This window comes from Orcinus orca, chromosome 12 (assembly GCF_937001465.1).
Source record: "Orcinus orca chromosome 12, mOrcOrc1.1, whole genome shotgun sequence".
Classification (NCBI taxonomy): domain Eukaryota; kingdom Metazoa; phylum Chordata; class Mammalia; order Artiodactyla; family Delphinidae; genus Orcinus; species Orcinus orca.
The window spans coordinates 9,867,007-9,887,655 of NC_064570.1; the positions used below are offsets into that span (position 1 = coordinate 9,867,007).

The 20,649-nt window shown below is 44.1% G+C and overlaps 1 protein-coding gene across 4 annotated transcripts in view; it reads right to left on the bottom strand.

The window, feature by feature from the left end:
• Positions 1-622: 622 nt before the first annotated feature.
• Positions 623-20,649, bottom strand: part of ARID1B (AT-rich interaction domain 1B) — a 412,194-nt gene continuing 392,167 nt past the window's right edge. For all 4 annotated transcript variants that reach the window (XM_033404288.2, XM_033404280.2, XM_033404248.2 and 1 more), the window contains 7 exons: positions 19,276-19,414; positions 18,845-19,017; positions 13,179-13,329; positions 10,390-10,486; positions 8,210-8,993; positions 6,240-6,370; positions 623-3,743 (listed from right to left, as the gene is read on the bottom strand). In XM_033404288.2, the coding sequence (XP_033260179.2) occupies positions 2,019-3,743; positions 6,240-6,370; positions 8,210-8,993; positions 10,390-10,486; positions 13,179-13,329; positions 18,845-19,017; positions 19,276-19,414 (3,200 nt within the window). In that variant the 3' untranslated portion in view covers positions 623-2,018. The remainder of the gene's footprint in view (positions 3,744-6,239; positions 6,371-8,209; positions 8,994-10,389; positions 10,487-13,178; positions 13,330-18,844; positions 19,018-19,275; positions 19,415-20,649) is intronic.

The window sequence follows — 20,649 nt, forward strand, 5'->3', positions numbered from 1 at the left end:
TGATTGTTACATAATAGCAGTCAACGACCCAGGAAGAAAAAGTTTAAATTAGAAGTGACAAGTATTAAAAAGCTGCTGTGCACCGGGTAGGAAGGAATATGAGGATATTAATATGCCCTGAAATAGAAATAATCACTTTGCACTATGTACACCACATACAATATAACATATTCTTTTTAACATTGCACAATATAAATATTATACACGGTGGAGTAAACTAATGCAAAATAACTTTGAGGCACACAAGAGAAACATGGAATAGATTGAACTCTGATCGAAATTAAGATGGGGATAGAAAAAGGCAGGGTGTTAACCTGGCAGGCCAGTGAGCTCCTGGGATCTCACCTCAAGGGCCGGCAGCCACCTCCCATGCACACTGAAAATTCTCATACCTCAATGTTGTTAGAGTTGATCGCTTCAAACAAAGACTAATTAGCTAAATACTTTGAGAAAATCAAACTGTTGCTCCCCACTCTCAAGTAGGTAACCCTTAAAGGTCCCTCCCGACCTCAGGGTTTCTTAACGAGGGGCTATGTTAGTACACGGCTGTTTTCCCCCTATTTGTTACTTGGTTACTATGAAACCACTTTAAGGAAACTAGAACAGTATTCAAGAACACCCATCACAGTGCTTAACAAGATTTAATGTACATTTATTCTTAACATGTGGAACATATAAAGATTTTATACTGAATAAATGATATTCATTAAGCCAGAGGAAAAGGAGGAATTTACATCAAGTTTTTTTCTTTTTTTTTTAAACTACATTATCTTGAAATACAAATGTGGATTCTCTTCACTGAAAAATCTTTGAAGTTGTGTTTCTTCCTTTTAGTTGTATTTTTTTCTTTTTGTCTGTACTGGTAACCATTGTCTAAATCAATCCATATGCAACCATTTCCACACCTTGATTCATGAAGCAAATTGTGATCAGCTGCTCTCCCGAAATAGAGCATGACTTTATACATACAGAAACTTGTACATTACCCTCTTTTTTTTTGTTTTTTTTGTTTGTTTTTGTATTTTTTCTTTTTTTTTGGAGATATGGCCCTAATGAAAAAATATATAAAATAAAAATAAAAAATTATTTAAATCTACCATCACTTCGTAGTTACCACATCATGAAAAAGAAACTAAAAACTCTGTACTAAAAAAAAAAAAAAAAAGGAAAAGAAAAAGAAAAGAAAAAATGAGGGTATGTTTAATGTACAACTTCTATATACATCACAGCCCATAGGCAGTAAAAAAAATATTTAAAAAATGATTAAAGGAATTGTGAAGAACTGTCATGTGGAAGGTCAAACAACAGACAGCAGACATGACGGTAGTGGTGAGGAAGCAATTTCTGTTGATCGTTGTCAGGTATGTGTTTTCAATCTTAACTTAAAGAAACATTGTTTTTGCTCCTAGCCTAATGTAACCATTTTCCTGTGGAGAAACCAGTATCATTTCATACTTTGACTGCTGACTGACACACCTCCGTGAGCCCCTATACCTACATCTCTAGAAGTTTCTATTGCACAGAGCTTTGGGCGATGGGATGCAGTTTTAATTTTTTCATTATTTGAAGAATAACACAGCTAGGAAATTGATAATTTTTCACCTTTTTGCCTCAGTGTGGTGAAATTTTCCCATCTTAGCATCTTTTACCCTAACTTTTTAAAGTCAATTCGCTTCCCAAAAAATGCAGTAAGACATGGAAAAGCACATTAAAAAGAAAACCGGTGAAAAACAAAAAGTGACCTTTGAATGCACTAGACAGCAACTTTGGTTAAAAAAAAAAACCAACAAAATAAAAAAAAACCCAAAAGGATGTACTTATACACACAGATGGCAAATATTAATTTCATAACTGTTCGAATTAATTATCTCTTTAATTCCCAATTGGTAAATAGTGGATGGGGCAGAGGAGCAAAGATTTTCTTTCCATCTTCCTACACTGGAGAAACAAGAACAGAAAACAGCCAGTTATACGGGAGCCTCTAGTCTTCACTCACACATGCTGCCTTCTCACTGATGTCATAACTGCCCAATCTGAAACAGTACATCACAGATGACAGACGCAACCAGAGAGTTCAGGACGGCTGATATCGAGATATCCAGCAATCGACCCTCGTGCAGAAGGAACTCTGAGCGGTTCTCGTCCACTCTGGCCATGGCCAGCAGAGCCTTGGCCGCCCTGCACATCATGTCCACGCTAGGGGGCTCTAGAGGCGGGGGCTGCATGTGCATGAGGTTATGCTGGCTCTGCTGATACTGGGCCATCGTGACCCCATCCTCTAGGAAGCTTATCAAGTTCCCGATGCTTCCTTTCTGCACAGCTATGGCCCTTGCAGCCAGCGCGTCCCCTTGGGCAAGGTTCGATAAAAGCGCCATGGACATTTCTCGACAGACTGGGTTTTTGCGATCCCCAACGTACCTAACTAACGTGGCATAGAATTTCTCCTGACGACTAAATGGAGGCGTAGCCAAGATCAGGTCCACATTGTTGTCCTGGATGCTGAGTTTACAGAGCGTCTCCAGCACAAGTCTCTGAGGCGACAGGACAGAGTTGGGTCCCACAGTGGGAAAGGGGTCTTGTGCCTCTGCTGACGGGCACACCATCCAGTGCAGCAAGCCATCCAATATTGGCAAGCAGATGCTTTCCGTGTAAGCAGACAAGTCTAGCTGCCCAGAAATGTTGGCCAAGGTGACCAACGTGTTATCCCTTAAGACCTCGAGGCAGTCCCACCACCACTCATCTTTGCTGCAGGCCACCCCTTTGTCCTCGTCTTCCTCCTTCTCGTAGGTCTGCGGCGCTCGTTTTCTCTCGGGATGCTCGTGGTGAAGAAGAATCAGCTTCCCCAGGATCAGCACCAAGCCTGGATGTTTGGACATTTCAGCGTCATTCCCAGGCACAAAAGACAAGCTCCGGACAATATTCGACACGCAGATGCAGCGCTTAGCCAGCGAGTCCTGCCAGTGCGCGACGGTGCAGAGCGGAGCCTCGTCCCGGCTCCGCGGCTCGTCCTCCAGCAGCTTGATATTGCGGTGACTTTTGGCTTGATGGATTCCAAAGGGAAACTTACTGCTTTCGGTTTGGGTACCAGGGTTTGCGTCTTCAGGAAGAGCCCCTGGCCGAGCAGACAGGACGTCATCAATGGTTGCAATGATGCTCTTCTCTTGCTGCTCTTCAGGGTCCCCTTTGCCTTCTTGCTCTTTCTTTCTACCTGTGGCGCTTAAAGGGGGAGGTGGACGCCTGCGAGGAGGAATTTCCATCTTGCTCTCAAAGTGAGTCTGGATGTGCTCGGTGGTGTCCCCGCCACCGAGCTGCCAGTGCAGAAGTCCACTGCTGAACTCCTGAACACGGCCCAGCTTGTCAGACCGGTCGACGACAAACAGGTTGTTCTTTTTGACTATCTTTATTGGCAGCTTGTCGAACTTACTGGCTTGCCTGGGCTTCTCCTTTGGATCCGCGGTGGCATCGGGGGAGGCCAAGGCCATGCTGCTCCTGTCCTCAGTCTCCGCCTTCCCACCGTCCTCCTCCTCGTCTTCCTCCTCGTCTTCCTCCTCATCAATACATTCGGCATCTTCTTCCTCTTTCCCAGAATCGTCGGCCAAGGACTGGCTGTCATCTCTCTTTACCACATTGTGATCAAGTGCTTTTTGGCTGGGGTCTCCCACTTCATATTCCATAAGAATCCCAAAAATGTCAATCAGGCATTTCCTAAAGTACTCTACTAAAAGTTCGAGAAATCCGGACAACTAGAGAGACGAGAAAGAGAAGAGGTACCATGTCATAACCTCAGGTGCGACTGAGTGGGTGAAAATCCTGAGAGCTAGCAATGCATTTGCTATGATTATTTTCATGTTTTGATTCCTTTTTGGCCAGGCCAGGAAAGAGAAACCATATGTCAGCTAGAACTATCTTCCTGAATTTTTCATTATTGATCAAACCAACATGTACCATCTTTCTTATTTGCTGTTTACCTTCCTACAGTATCAACATGAAAACTTACTTGTTATTTTCACATTTCTGATATTGTCAGTGAGGGAGTGCTCTGCTGTTCTGTACCTTTGTTTCTGATTTAGACACAATGCAATCATGACTAGAAGAGTGGGAACGTGGATTTTCTAGACTCATTTACCCAAACTGAGTCTGTCCTCTTATTTATCTAAAACTTTGCTTGCCTGGATTTTTATGGTTATTATTCTAGGATTTTATGGTTATTTTTGTCTTAGGTGCCATAGGTTATTCTAATTTACATTCTCCATATATTTGGGGGAGAAGATAATTTCAGCAATGTAGTAGCTCATAAACACAAATCAATTCAGTCCCTGATAAATGAATGAGAATGTTTCACAGAATGCACTTTTGTATTTTAGCTATTCATGACTCCAGCTGAAAGACAAAAGCCACTATGAGAACCATCTTTGTTTCCTTTAAGCAAATGTTTATGTCAAGAAAACCAACATACTCCATGGTTAGCAACTGGCCTGATCCCCTCCCTCAATCCCATGCTGCTACATTTAGGGATGATAAAGGGTAAGTAAGTGAACAAGGATTTCTTAATGACAGATGTTATGGAAATCAACCATAATTTCATATCCTGCTGTAAGTTTCCTGAAAGTGGGTTTGAAACAATTATTAAGAAGTAAGAGGGCTTCCCTGGTGGCGCAGTGGTTGAGAGTCCGCCTGCTGATGCAGGGGACGTGGGTTCGTGCCCCGGTCCGGGAAGATCCCACATGCCGCGGAGTGGCTGGGCCCGTGAGCCATGGCCAGTGAGCCTGCGTGTCCGGAGCCTGTGCTCCGCAACGGGGAGGCCACAACAGTGAGAGGCCCGCGTACCGCAAAAAAAAAAAAAAAAAAAAAGTAAGAGGAAACCCAAGGACCAACCAGACAGTACTTGCCTTTAGGGGATGAAGGCACAATTTTTCAGGTGGAGGTTTGGATGTCGCCCCCTTCCCACCCCGCCCCCAACTTAAAGCTTAGTTTCTTCCCAGGGCAAGGGAAGAGGGAAAATTGCTGATGCAATTCTGGTTATGAAAAAGTGTGCTCAACAGCAGTTAGTTCACCTAGCGTAAGGATGAAAAATTATTCCTCTAGCAAAGGTAGTATATATTCCTTTAATACTTATTTTCTGTTAAAATGGATTTCATGCAATGTTTATAACCTTATTAATATACTTGCTATCAACTGAAGAATTGCCTTTCAGGGCTCTAATGAGGACTTAAATGAGAGAAGAAAGAGGAAGTGGAAGATTCTGGTCCTAGTTCAGGAGAAGCAATGCAATTAGATGTTTTGGCTTTTTTCGGCAAAAGCAGAGGTGTTCATACACAGAAGGGAAAATAACCTTTTCTGATTTTTGTTTCTAAATATTTCTTAAAAAGTCTGTAGTCCAGCTGACTCTTGGGCCTTTTTCCTAATCCTCTGCTCCCTTGCTCTCTTCTAGCTATTGTGCTGGAAGCTACTTGAAGACTAGAACAGAACAAAGGAGGGGTTTTTTTTGTTTTTTTTTTAAAGTAGTAGGCTTGTAAATGACTGCTTCAAAATAGCCTTGAGGGAGGCAGAGAAGGGAGGGAATGGACCAAGAAACAAGTTTGGCCATGACCTCACTACTACTGCAGCAGAATGATGGGTACAAGGGGGTTTCTTAAACTGTTTTCTCGACTTCTCTGTAATATTGGTTTGGCCAAAAAGTTCGTTCGGGTTTCCATACCAGACAAAACCCAAACGAACTTTCTGGCCAACCCAATACTATACATTTTCTGTAATATAAAAATTCTTTTTAAATTTTACATTTCTTTTTAATAAAAGAAAGATGTTAGGTCCCCCTGGAAAATAGGGTAATGCCTCACTGCTATCTACTGTATGGTAATGTCTCATCCAACACTGACTACAGCCATAACTTTGTGTTACATTTGGATTAATTCCCATTGGCTAATATTCATTCTAAACAACAATTTAATTTTACCACTATTGTCTATTCCATATACGTGCACACATGTGCACACAAGGTCACTATTTTCTTATGAGAAATATAGGTATGTGTGTATTTATACTAAAGACTGAAATAAATTATTATTCCAGACAAAATTCTCAGACAACTACACATTGATTGATGTTGGTTTATAACAGCTGCAATGATAAAAAAGTGTTAGCTGGTGAGTGCTAATTACCTGAGGCATTAGCTTAAGAATTAGGCAGTACTTCACTTTCTTATTCTAATTTGGTCCTCTGCTGGATTGCTGCTGGCTTACCTGGGAGAGATTGAAAGTAGCGACAGTGCTGTCATCATACAGAAGAATGTTAATAGTGTCCAAAGCCCAAGTACTTTCAGCCAGAAGACCTGACTTAAGGGACATCATCACACGCCAGGCCTCAGGAGTAACTAAAAACGGGGGAAAAAACAAGGATGTGATTAATACTAACTCTACGCATGAAAGAATAGAAAATAACAAAAGAAAAAGAAGCAGAGTGTTAAGTTAAATACTGATTTTAAACAAATGTTCTGAGGGACAGTTAAACGTGGTCATTTCAGATTCTTAGGTGGAGGTGACAGCTGCACTAAGAAACTTCTGTGGTTGAAGAGCTTTTCGCTTCGCAGGTTAAACAGAGGTGGGAGTGAGTAAGCATGAATGAGCCTTTCCGTATGTCTTCTTTTGCTCCGTTCACAAATGTCTCAAGGTGGCGTCTTCCGAAGGCTGGTGAATACGCAGAATATAAGCAGAATTTAATTCCAAGCAGCACCTTCTCAGATACAAAGCCTTCATTCTCCCGTGCTGTCTTCTGTCTGAGCTCCTGCCCACACAACGTGCTGCTAAGTATTAGCACTTTGACGGTTCAGGTTTTTCAGGAGGTTGGCTTGAGCCAGAGCGATAAGAGGAAAAGATCTGTAAGATCTGTCAAAATATGGGGCTGGGAGGAGAGGCCCATCATGTGCCTGAAATTTCAAGGGAAGCCATCTCAGGAAACCGGTGGCAGCACGTGGTTCCGGCAGTCGGAACTCCCCACAGCAGCAGGCAGCCCAGACGCCAACAGCAAGCTTCCGTGTGGGGGTCGTGGGTTTCCACCTTTATTTTAATTCCATCTAGCTCTCAAATTTTCTAAGATAGGCACATAATACTTTTGCAGTAGAAAAGGCAAGCTTTCATTTTAAAATAAGGAACATAAGTTTCCCTAGGTTGGTATAACATGGACTAAGAAATTTTTTTAAAATTTAAATATATATATATTTATTTAAACATCTATACACACACACATAAACACACAAATACATGCGTGTATTTTTACATATATATTTCCATACGTAACACGGTGCTCAGGGTCTATCTCTCTCTCGCCTCCAGTACCCTTTCTATGTAGAACTCCTTACTCCCCACCCCCCATATACATCCTTAGTGTCCAGTGATTGAAAACATCCTTAATAGCTTTAATTTTCTAATCACTGCAACTGATTTCAAGCCAAGTGATTCTGAGATTTTTGGAAAAAAATTTTTATACAACTGAACCCTATTATTTCCTCTGCTGTGTTAAAAAGTACTTCAAAAATAATGCAGAAAAACTCTGGGTACTCCCAGATACTCCGAATCTCTATTTAGTATTCAGAACGCTCCGAATAGGATGAATAAGTGACATCAGCGTTCAACGGAAAGAGTTCCTCGGCCGCTATCAGCAGTGCTGCCCGGATTACAACAATTCTATGTATCGTGTCATATGAAGTTCCATACTGCACATCACGCATCTATCTACATAGCACAGTCAGTTTTCTGTTTAGCTCCTGGGGAAACTCACTGTATGTTGTTGCTAAAATTACAGAGTGACCTGCCGTCAAATCTTCTCAGGCCGCCCTAGTGTTTCATCAGCCTGGCAGCTGTTCTATTAGGCACACATGGCAGAGATTGAGTGTTTGGTTAAGATCAAATCTTTAAGCCCAAAACACAGTCCACAGTCACTGAGGAATCCCTGGTCTCTCACATGGAGCTCTACCCTCTCACACAAATAACACTCACACGTAAAAATGCCATTTTAACTCTCGCTCTTCTCTGGCACTACTGCTTAACTCATAGGAGAGGCTTCCAACTGTAGCTCCTGCACAAAAACACGTCCTGATGGTCTGTAGTCACAGAATGGCATCCCTTTGAGATTAAGCAACTACATCCAACCTAAAGTTAAAGTTCTAGATCACAACAGGAATTCATTTCAGGAGCAGAGCCCTGGGAGTACTTACCAATATCTTTTGAGGTAATCTTCCGCCTTTGTTTCAAGACGGGCTGTGACGCTTCCACAGAGCCAGGAGGAAAGGTGATCTCCCTTCTGACTGGGGGCGGCTGGGGGGCCGGCCCCGTGACCTGGGCCGTGGGGACGGTGGGCATGACCTTCTGCATCTTCATGGAGGGGAGGAAGGGGGACTTGCTGGGAGACATGCGGCTCTCCAGGGAGCGCTGGAAGGAGGCGGGGCTGGGCGCCCTGGAGATATGATTTGGCAGCGACGGTGGCGTCTGGTAGGATGACTGAGGCGGGCGCGTGATGGGCTGCATGGAGGCTGAAGAGGACATGTAAGGCTGACGCTGGCTGACGTGAGAAGGCCACTGGCTCTCGTGGTTTATCCTTTGATCAGGTACCATCATGTCGTCCGTGCGGTTCATGCCTGGGTAAGGAGGTGTCTGTGCAGGGCCGCCGGGGCCTTGCCTGCTCTGGTAGGGATAAGGCATATCGTTGCGTGTCGCCCACATACTCTGCTGAGGCCCTTCGCTGGAAGACGACTGCATTGGGCCGCCCATCATCTGGGGTGGGATCCCGTGCGCCTGTATCTGCCCCGGGCCTTGCATCCTCTCCCTGGTGTAGGGGTACGGGTACTGTCCCTGGATGGGCCTCCTGTCGGGTCCGGAGTAGGAACTTCCGTACTGGTTATACATCTCTTGCTGCTGGTTGCCGTACTGCATGTTGTACATGTCTCCCTCGTGGCGTTTGGCTGGAGGCCCATACACGCCATCCATATGGCGCTTGTAATTCTGAAAATTCACACAAAGACAGATCATACTGATGTGCTTTTCCAGGTATAATCACACACTTGAATTATGCAGAACAGTTATTACCTGGTGGAATGTGCATTTCCAAATGAATATGGGAAGCTCCCACAACATCTACGGACTAACAATTTACGCACTATATTCAGTATTGCATAAACCAGGTCACGTACTCTGAAGGAGCTTCTGCGGTTCGTTTTCATGTGCTTCAAATTTTCTGCGGGGGGGCGGGGGGGGAAGCCTTCTCGCCTGGTTATTTTCCAGGACTGCAATTTGGGGAGTGTATGGTTTTGGTGACCACCACAGAGGCAGTGCTGAACAAGGGCTTGGGGATGCACTAGGGTGACTTCCGTAAGTAGAGAGAGACCTCATCGGAAGGGACTGAGCCCTTTGAGGGCCAGCCCGAAGGGGTCCTGGGTTAAACAGATTCCTTGGGCCTAACTTTACAGAAAAACTTCCACACAGAACCTGGCTCTTCAGACTGGACCTGTGCCCCCTGACACCTGACATTCCATGGCCCCGTCCCGACTTCCAGCTTGTGTGGGTCACATTCTCCATGAAAGCCTCTGAGGACAGGGCTGGTGCAGCCCTGCTCCTAACTCTCCTCCCCAGGGACACCGGGGGTTCCAGCACTTGATCAGGGTGGGAAGCTCCTGATGAGAGGGAGGGAGGGAGATGCTCATATGTTAATTAGCGTTCTTTCACTTTACTTGAAAACTGTTTAAGATCAGTTGGTTTGATAATACAATTCACTGTAGAAACATGCTCCAATAAAATTAATGTTTAAAATCCCTTCTATTTTACAAGAGGTCTTAGACCTGAAAAGTTGTTTAGAAACAGTAAATTCCTGTGTCTGAAAAGCCATAGCATATTGTGCAATCCTCTGCATTGGTCGCGATAACTGCAAGGTTACCTCACATACTTCACCACCATCTCTGAGCTGCAGCGCTGTGTAAACAGCATGAACCTAACACCTATCCTATAAAGTGAAAATAGGCGGTCATTAATATCTTACTCTTAAAAACAAATCAACTTTCACTATTAGTAAGTAATATTTTAAGTTGTTTTCCCTACATATCCTCTTTAAAACATATCGACAAACTTCTGTGCTAAAATGAACACACATATGTCTAAACCATACTTGAACTTGGGCTTATTATTTACAAGGATGAAATGTCCTTAACTTCCTACGACATGTTATATTTTCAAGAGCTATTTCTAATTTTCTGATTTCAAAATCCTAGGAATATTTTTTAGCAAAAACAAACATAACCTGATTGTTATATGTCATTTTTGTTATACTTCCTAAAACTGTCCAGAAGTAGTACGAGTTTGAATTTTAAACAGAAAGCACAGAGGTGCATGCCGCTCGCCAACTCACCGTCTGCTGTGGATACAGGCCCGGCTGGTGTCCTCCATATGCTGGCTGTCCTGAGGGAGGGCCTTGGCCTGGGTACTGTTGCCCGTAAGGTTCATGCCTAGAATGAGGCATTCAAAGAGAACTTCACTTACCATGGACCTCAGGCCAAGGGAGGAAGGAAGAGTCCATTTCTGGAAACCCCACTGCACCCTCCAGACAGGCGCTGGGAGCTGCAGCAGCAGTTCAGCTCCCAGCAGAAGGGGTGGCAGCACCCACTCTGGGGACGCTGCCGATCCCTGGCCGGTGGGTGGGAGGAGCCCCGCTGGACGGAGCCACCCTCCGCCTCTGAAGAGAGGCCCCGCCCATCCACTGAGGGACGGGGAGGGCACGGCACAGGCTGATGTGAGGTATTAACGAGGGCAAGAAATAACAGGAGGGGCTTGCCTGGTGGTGCAGTGGTTGAGAGTCCGCCTGCCAATGCAGGGGACACGGGTTCGAGCCCTCCACATGCCGCGGAGCAACTAGGCCTGTGAGCCACAGCTGCTGAGCCTGCGCGTCTGGAGCCTGTGCTCCGCAACAATAGAGGCCGTGACAGTGAGAGGCCCGCGCACCGCGATGAAGAGTGGCCCCCGCTCGCCGCAACTAGAGAAAGCCCTCGCACAGAAACGAAGACCCAACACAGCCATAAATAAATAAATAAATAAATCTAAAAAAAAAAAAAAAAGAAATAACAGGAGAACCAAAGAATCAAAGCAGTATTTCTAGGAGTACCAGAACATTGGCATATAATGGTGGAAAATGTTTATATGTCTTACTTTCTCATCGTGAATATAAAATGTGCAAGTTTTTAAAGGGATACTTCAAAATCAATCCAAATGATACTAAGTATAGACAAAACTACTCAAAATTTCAAAGTCCTATGACCTTATAAGGCTACAAAAAAGAATAACAGGGATGATTTAAGTACGTCTATTAAATCTTAAAATGGGAATGAGCAATACATTTATTTCATATTGAGAAATTATAAATACCATAAAAATAGCATGTTTAAAAGAGCAATGAATCGAAAACTTAAAAACTAAGCTGGTGTAGTTAGTATATTGAATCTTGTAAGAAAGAGAATACTTGGACTGAATATACTCCTAAACTGGTCAAGGAGTGAGAAGAAGAAGGAAAATAAATGAATTTTTAGAATATCACATGTAAAACAGATACATGGGAAGTTTTTGCTAATGACATGGATATCTAGAAGGTAGCTTACAGTTAGGAGGAAAAAAATATAATTGACATGGATAAAATTTCAGCTGAACAAGTAACACTTTTCAGAAGAGAAAACTTAATGAGGTAAATCCTTATGTGGTAGAGCCCAAATGACTATTAAACCCAGGCCACGCACTATTCCAGAAAGCGTTCCAGAAGAAACAGAAAAGCATCTTTGCTTGGGTTCCTTTAAGAATATATGTCCCAGGATGACTGTTCTCCGCTTAATCCCATCAGCCTACCCCTCACCCCCTACCCTCACCAAAAGCTTTTCCTGGACCCTCAAAAACAAACCAAACCTTAGTAAAACCCTGATCCAGTACACTAGACATCACACAATGGTAACTGACTAAGGCAGATTTCACAAATAAACCTTCACTAGGAGGTCAGAATAAGAAGTCGAGATTCCTGAGTCACTATTAGAAAGTACCACATGGCTTTGAGCCTGTGAGGCTGTGTAACTCAAGAACCAGGCTCACAGAGAATGCAAGAAAGAAACCTTATTCGGTAAAACAGTGATTTTTCAAACCTTTTTTCCTTTGTGTTAAACCAGGGACACCTCACTACCTAACCTACAGCATGTGTACTGAGGAAAGGGGAGCAGTGTGGATGGAGGCCTCGCCACATGGGATTACAAGGAAACGATGGAAACCATTGCCTGTCCTGAGAACTGCCCGCGCAGCGACAGTTAGAAAAGGAGCCTTCTACTGCACCTCCACTGGTTTTCTTTAAAAATGTTAAATCGAAGCCTTTGTTTCTGAGCACTTCTCCGTTAGGGAGGTAATGAACATGCCAACCAAGGGAAGGGGCTTCCGTGGTTAAGGACCAAGGTCAGGAGCCTTCTTCACACAAAGAAGTCCACCCTAAGCCACTATTTTAGGAGGGAGCTTCCTCTCAGAGACGTTTCAATGACTTTCCTTCTATCTTATTAAAATAATCTGGGCCAGTAGTGCAACCTTACTTGCCATTTTAATATCAAGATGCTGTCCTGAAAAAAAAAAAAAAAAAAAAAAAGCTGCCCTGGCTTTTCTCAGAGATGTTTATTAAGGAACAAAGTATTCCCTCCCTGTTTAAAATGTTCACAGTGGAAACAACTGAAAAAACAACATCTGGAAGACCTTACCAAGAACCACTACCACTGAGCCTGCTGGCAGCCCAGTGTGGTACCACTGCCCAGACCTCGGCCTCTGGGAGACAGGCTGGCGCTGAGGTCACAGGAGGAGCCAGGTGTGGAGGCTCGAGGCGGCAGTCTCGGTGTGGTGACAGCCCTGGCTCTTGCATCCTGAGAGAGAAGACTCTTGCCCTGGCCAGCCCAGCCCCAGCATATTTCTCATTTGTGCTTTTGGGCACTCGCTAATAAAAATACAGCTGTACTTGGTGGCCTGGGGACAAGGTCCTTCTCCCCAGTCCTGTGACAGTCGTCGACTGAAGGCAGCCACCTGACGCGCACAATCCTTTGAAACTCCATCGGCTCCCAGGGCTCAGAAGTGTGTGTGTGAGGAGGGCAGTTTCTAGTGAGTCACCTCATCTTCCTCTTAGGAAACACTCACCTTCGATCGTAACTGGCTCCATAGGGAAACGGCTGCCGCTGCCCCATGCCTAGACTGGACATCGCTCCAGACGGACTCTGGTTGTACATGTCCTGCATGCTGCTGGCGGCCATCTGTCCTTGCGTCATAAACGGCTCGCTACTTCCAGGCACTGCAATATTTTCAGGAACAGACGAAAAATTAAGCACTTTCAAAAGCCAAAGGGCCCAAACATCCCTTTCTAGTCATTGCTGTTATCCTTAATACGACAGACAACAATACCGACGAAAGAGCATAAGGTCTGGAGTCAAGATGGGCCCTGTTGGGGCAGGATTCTAAGATGGACCCTGAGGTCCCCCTTCCCCACCCCCGTACACACCTTGTATGAGTCTCTCCCTCTGAGTGTGGGTAGAACCTACGAATGGGATAGGATGTCACTCCCAGGATTATGCTACATCACAGGGCAAAAGGGATTTCACAGATGTAATTAAAGTCACTCATCAGTTGGCTGAACTAACCAAAAGGGAGAGCACCTACATGGGCCCTTTAAATCAGCATCTAGAGGTGAGAGACGAGCAAGTCGGAGACACTCTCCCCCGCTGGCCTGAGAGGCCCATGTGTTAGGAACGACGGAAGCCTCCAGGAGCAGAGAAGGCCCCAGATGACGGTCAATAAGAAAACGGGACCTCAGTCCGACAACTGCGAGGAAACAAATTCCACCAGCAACCTGAACAAGCTCAGAAGAAATGGAGTCCCGGCTGACAGCTTGATTTCTGCTGTGAGCTGAGAACCCACAGAAACTGCGAGGGCATACGTGTATGTTGTTTTAAGCCACAAGTTTGTGTTATGCAGTAATACAGGAAGCGAACACAGGCCCAGATCCATACTTATTTGGGTAAGCTGCTGAACTTCTAAGTTTAATTCCTTGTCTATAAAATGTGGTTGGGAATATCATCTCATGGAATGGTTGTAAGGAAGAGATGAAATATAGAGAGAGAGTTACTTCCCTTCCCTTTTAGGAAAATTAAAAAAAAAAAGTGAAAACCTTAACATAACCACCCATGCGCTGACTCACTCTAAAATCAGGATGAAGAAAATCACTAGGGAGCTAAGAACAGCTCAAGAAGGGATGAGATACAACTATTTCTAACAAGGGGTAGAGTGTCAATTAGGTCAAATATGCAAATTAGCATTAGCTCAGAGCCTGAAGGAAATTGAATTGGGTCAGGCCCAGAAACTAGCCTGTAGGCAAATTAAACATTTTAATGCAAATCTTAATTGATATACAGTACTACCACCACCTGAAGGTTACTTTTATGTTCCATGGGATAAAAGCCGATTAAAATTTTGTGGGCTGATAAAATATGTTTGGCTGGTAGAGAGGTGCAAATAGTGAAGCCTGACACTGGTAGAATGTGTTTTGCTTTGTAAGGTGCTTTCACGTACTTTATATCTTACAAGATCTTAAATCAACCTGCAGTAGAACCAGTTTTGAGGTTACTTTCCATTTTACAGATGTAAAAACAGACAGACAGAAATAAGGAAGATAACTAAAGCTAAATAACTTAATTCCCTAACATAAAGAGTTCTTAAAAATTAATAAGGGAAAAGACAATCAAATTAAAAAATGGGTGAACACGTCGATGGACATTCACAGGAAAAGACAAATAAATGGCCGCTCAATATATGGAAAGATGTATGATCTCATTTACAATTAAGGAAATCCAAGTTAAAACAACTGTGAGGCTTTCCCCCTCTCCCAATCTGATTGGCAAATATTAAAACCACTGATAATAATCATTCTTGATATGGGAGGACCCACATGCTCATGTTAAGAGTATTAAATTGGTATAACTTGCCAATACCTGCTATGATAGGCTATATTTTGGTGACCCCCCCAAAGAAGCACACCTCTGGGTGTTCCGTTCATAGCTTGTGACGTCCCACCCACTAGGAGGCTGGGCACCAGCAAATGTGATGCAGCAGAGAGTTGTGAGCGGCTGCAAGTGAGGCTGCACTCTTGGAGTGCTCCTTCTGGAACCCGTCTACCATGTCACGAGGCGCCCAAGGAGCTCCACGGAGAGGCCCTGTGGAAAGGTCCCACGGAGCAGGCCCCCACCAACAGCTCCAGGAGCTCCCAGCAGAGCCTCCAGGTGACACAGCCATTCAAATGACACCCCAGCTCAGCAGAGCTCTCCGTCAGGCTTCAGTGGACGGCGGCCCCTCAGAGCCCCAGCTGAGCACGTGTGGAGCCCAGGGCCACCCCGCCCATCACAGGCTGTGAGACAGAATCAAGTGTTGTTGCTAAAGCTACTAAGTTTGGGGATAGTTTGTTACAATAGTAGAAGATACTCAGTAAATGAAAAAAGAATTCTTATCCTTTGATGCGGTTATTCTCCTTCTAGGAATCTATTTCACAGAAACACTCTTACAAGTGTGAAAAAACAGCCATACTTCAATAATCACTGCATCATTATTTATAATAGCAAAATATTATGAAATAAACCATCCATTGCTAGAGCATTAAAAAGAATAAGTAGGACTGTATGTGTAGATGCTAATAAATATTCAACATACGCTGTTTGGGCTTCCCTGGTGGCGCAGTGGTTAAGAATCTGCCTGTCAAGGCAGGGGATACGGGTTCGAGCCCTGGTTGGGGAAGATCCCACATGCCGCGGAGCGACTAAGCCCGTGCGCCACAACTACTGAGCCTGTGCTCCAGAGCCCACGAGCCACAACTACTGAGCCTGTGCTCTAGAGCCCACGAGCCACAACTACTGAGCCCACGAGCCACAACTACTGAGCCCGCGAGCCACAACTACTGAAGCCCACGCACCTATAGCCCATGCTCTGCAACAAAAGAAGCCACCGCAGTGAGAAGCCCGCGCACCACAACGAACAGCAGCCCCCGCTGGCCTCTCTCCGCAACTACAGAAAGCCCGCGTGCAGCAACGAAGACCCAACGCAGCCAAATAAAAATAAAAATAAAAACACGGTTAAGTTAAACAATATATAAATATTCACTTATTGTTCACTTACAAGCAGTTAATCAATCAATCCCTCAATCAGTGATGAATTAAGTGAGTAGGTGGGGAAGGCAGGCAGGTGGACAGGCGGGGCCAAGGCTACTCAGGGCTGCTGAGTCTTAGACTGGGCTCTTTCATCTACTCCACCACCACACTACAGGTCGGCAGCAGGAGCGACAATACCGACACCAACAACAGGAAGTGTGATGGCCACTGATGTTGGTCGTTCAACAAAAAATCAGAGTGCCACCAAGCTCGCCGCCACAGTATGGCAAACCGAGGAATGGAAAACTTCATTATACAGGGGGTAGGGCTGTAAGAAAATATGTTTCCTGTGGGTTTTCTGCTTATCCGCTTTAATTTGATACTAAATATACCAGTACCGTAAGGTAGCAGGTGAGCTGAAATAGACTGGGGATATGCGAGGCAGAGCTGCCCGCTGAACCACTGTACCATTCACACGGTTGATGAAAACACATTGTAGAGCTACCTAGTATCTAGCCAGGTGATCCAGTCACCCCCCACTCCCATGTTTATTTTCATTATAAAACAATTAGCGGCGTACGGAAACAAAAGAAATAGAACTCTTGCTGTCTAACATAGCATATGGGTAGGATGTTGGAATACTTCACAATAACTTTTGAAACCAGATTCCAAAACTTCATTATTTTTTCCATGTTATTGTCATATTTTCAGAGTCTAAAAATGTTATACATCCACCAACAGCACTAACAACGTGTTCCTTCTAGCGTCTCACACCACTAAGGAAGACAGCTAACGCCACACTCACAGAGCTTTCGAATCTCTGAGCTTATGGATTTACTGCATGTTCTGCAAAATCTTTACTTGGAATAAGCAGCTCGTAAACCTTTTGAAAGGAAAAATTATAGATTATCTTGCTTTGTATAACAGATATCTGAAATACATATGAAATACAATCTCATTTGTTAATTAAATGGTAATATGCCCAACATCTAAAAATTTGAGATTATTCATTTTTATTTTGCATTGCTCTGTAATACCTGTGAAAGCCAAGGCTTCGGGCTTTATGGTTCTCTCTACTCAAGACAGTATCAAGAAATTCATGTACCCCAAACATCTAAATACAGCAAAAGTACTATTATTTAAGGGATCCCAGAATAAGTACTTCCATAAAAATATTATTCACCATTTTTCTGTAGGCTTTTCAAAAAATACTCATATCATGCCTCAATGTCACAGGACTCAACTGCATCTGGAAGTGTGCCAACAACATTTGGCACGTGGATGCCACTGGAGGAGCTAAAACGGGCTTAGATGGCTACAGTCTCAGGGCTACGGGAGTGCTGGGGGCTGATACCCACGAAGGAGAAACCCACCCTGGGTGTTCGCTAATGTTAGTGAGAACTCTCGGTGACCTCGTCCATCCTACAGCTGTCAATACCACTTCTCTGCTTCGTTCTCCAAGATTATACCTAATTCCAACGCTCTGCCCAGCTCCAGACATACACTCCACAACTTACCGCCCTGACTTATCCACACGTCAACTCGGGATTTCCTTCTCTAGCTTGTTCATTTTCCAGATGTCCACACCACAGGTAGTAACAGCCAACCTTATTTCCCTCTCTTTCCCAACTGCCCACACTCAGGTGGTAACATCTTCACCCTCTCAGTCACCATCACTTGGTTCTTCTCCCCACGTTCAGTCCATCAGCACATCCTGTTGTTTCTACCCCCCAACGTATATACCGGGTGGGTCCACTTCTCAAGCTCCCTGCTGGGGTCTGACTCCAACCCATCACCTCTCCCTGGATTACGACAGTGGTCTCCCCATCTCCACCCTCACCTCTCTCCACTACGTTCTCCATAAATATCCAGTTATTAACTTACTTATTTTTAACAAAAAACCCAGTCACCTCACTTCCTGCATAAAACCCCAAACTCATCAACATGCCCAGGAAGGCACAAAGGCTCTGCCCCGTCGGCCTCGACGTGCTCAGCTTGCCCCCTGCTCTCTGTGCCCAGGAGCCTTGCACCTCCTCAAACACACCAGCCCCGCTCCTGCCTCGGCCTCCCCAACTCCTGGCTCCTCCCCAACTTACTCCCACTCCCCACGTCTCAGCAGATAACTGACAGCTCCTCTGAGCCCTCTCCTCCCCGCCATCCTCCTTAGGAGATGCCCCTCCTTCCATGACCTCCACCCAACGTCATTGCTCTTTGTGTCCTTTCTTGCCTGTTTGTTTCCTTCCTTCCATCAACCACCATCCTTAATCATATATATGTAGTTTAACTTACTTTTTGTTTCTTGTTTGTAGACCGTCTGGTTTACCAGCATTCTACCTGGCACTCAGCCCCATGCCCAGGTCATGCCATGACGACCATGACACCAACTCCAGGCTGCACTGGGAGCACGTTTGCTTACAATACATACCAGTCACTCTTCTAAGGGCTGTGTTTACGTGCATTAACTCAATTAATCCTTGTGGCCCATTATTATCCCCATTTCTAGATGAGGAAACAGATGTACAGAGATGCTAAGTACTGTGCCCAAGGCCAGAAATTTAGTAGGCTGGGGAGCTGGGACTCAAATATGTCTCGAATGGATCAGTGAATCAGTCATGGGATGGCAGACAGAAGAACACCCTCTGGACCAACTCTGCACAGAGGCCCCTCGGCATTTACCTTTTCTCATTCCTCCAAAGGGGTCCTTGTTGGGCTCGTAGGGCATCCTGCCCATCACTTCTGGCATGCTCATGCCCTGCTGGTATGGGGCGCTCGGAGTCATGGAGTTGCGTTTTGGGAATGATGAATCACTTGCGTCTGAGAATGGGTCGTGCACACTGACTGTACTGCTTCTGATAAGATGAGAGACATGAAAGCTTAACGACAGAGCATTAGTCACCTCCAAACACCTACTGAGAAAATAAGCCAACCTTGAAATCTGTACCTGCAAAAACCATCCAAAGTAAAGCATATGAATAAAACTAGTGGTAGTTAATATTTACAAAACTCACTAGAGAACACCATTGCTTGTCTCTATAAAAACTTTGCTCCAGAAAAATGAAAATAGACAAATCTGATTTTGTATGGCTCACCGAGATGTTTCAACATACCTTCCACCTTGCATTGGGGTAATCTGTCCGTGAGGGGTGGAGGCCGGAGTAGGCGGCTTCAGGTCACCTGGAACCTCTGCCATGGAATTACTGCCAGTTGACTGGGGAGTCTGTGGACCTTGCAAGGATCCTGAGTTAGCTGATAGTAGTAGTACCAAGAGAAAATGGGGGAAAATCTAGAGGTTATCAAGTAAGCTCATCCTTGATAGTTATTGAAAAAAAAAAAAAGGAAAGAAAATAAGACATCATCTTATGTAGAAGTAGTAACAATATCCATTGCTGGTAACAATGTAGTAAAATTAATTGCTCTTACATTGTTTACAGTGAAAATTAGTAAAAGCTTTTTTTTTGTAAACTATTTGGCAACACACTTCAGATGTGAGCCATAAAATATATTTATACCTTTTGACTGGGTAATTGCTTTATCCCAAGAAAATAATCTAATATAAAGAAGGCTTTCGGCAGAAAAATGTTTATTTCAGTGTTGTTTATAATGGAGATAATCTGAATATCTGAGAATAAGGAAAAATGGGATGAAAAGTTTGGTATATCAATTTGATGGACTATTAGAAAAATTATCTGGGTCTTAGGCAATGAGAAGTGTTTACGTTGTAAAGCAATGATACAAAGTAATACAGAGCTTTATATCATTTCAATGCCTTCTCAATGTCTGGATATGTCTATGCTGTCATTAACAGTCATCTTTAGAGCTATGAAATCTTATTTGTTATTTACAAAACACAAGTCATATTGGTTTGGAGTTCTTTAATGTCAGTATCAGAGTTACAAGACTTGGCTTTAACTATAATTACATTATAATAACAGAGCTCAGAACTGAGCAGATCTTTTAAAAACTTAAGTGGGATTCTTGCAAATAATTAACCCCACCTGAAAACATAATATTTTAAGGGCTCTTGCTTTATCATTGATCACAGTCTTTAGCATGTTAGATGTTCAATAGATACTGGTTTCACTTATTAATTAAACAACTACTAATTGAATGAATAAAGTGCTTGCTATATCGTAGGCTGTTTTCTACAGCTGGATGCACCAAAGACGGAAAAAGACAAGAATTCCTGCCCCCATACAGTTTACAATGACTACTTTCAGAACGGTAACCCTAACACACAGAATTAATGGCTGCTTGTAAACAATAATATTGCGTATATTACTATCCGTAGCTCCTCTCCTATGGAGTTCCAAAGGCTCACCACAGCTACCACCACCCACACTTTAGAGGAAACGGAGTTGAACAAATCACTGGAGACTACGGAGTGTGCTACAAAGGCGTAAGAAACAGCAATGAGCCTGTTGCTTCTCCTCAGAAAGCCTCAGCTGAGTCCAGACTTTGCTAGCGAGGCCAGGTCTGCCCGG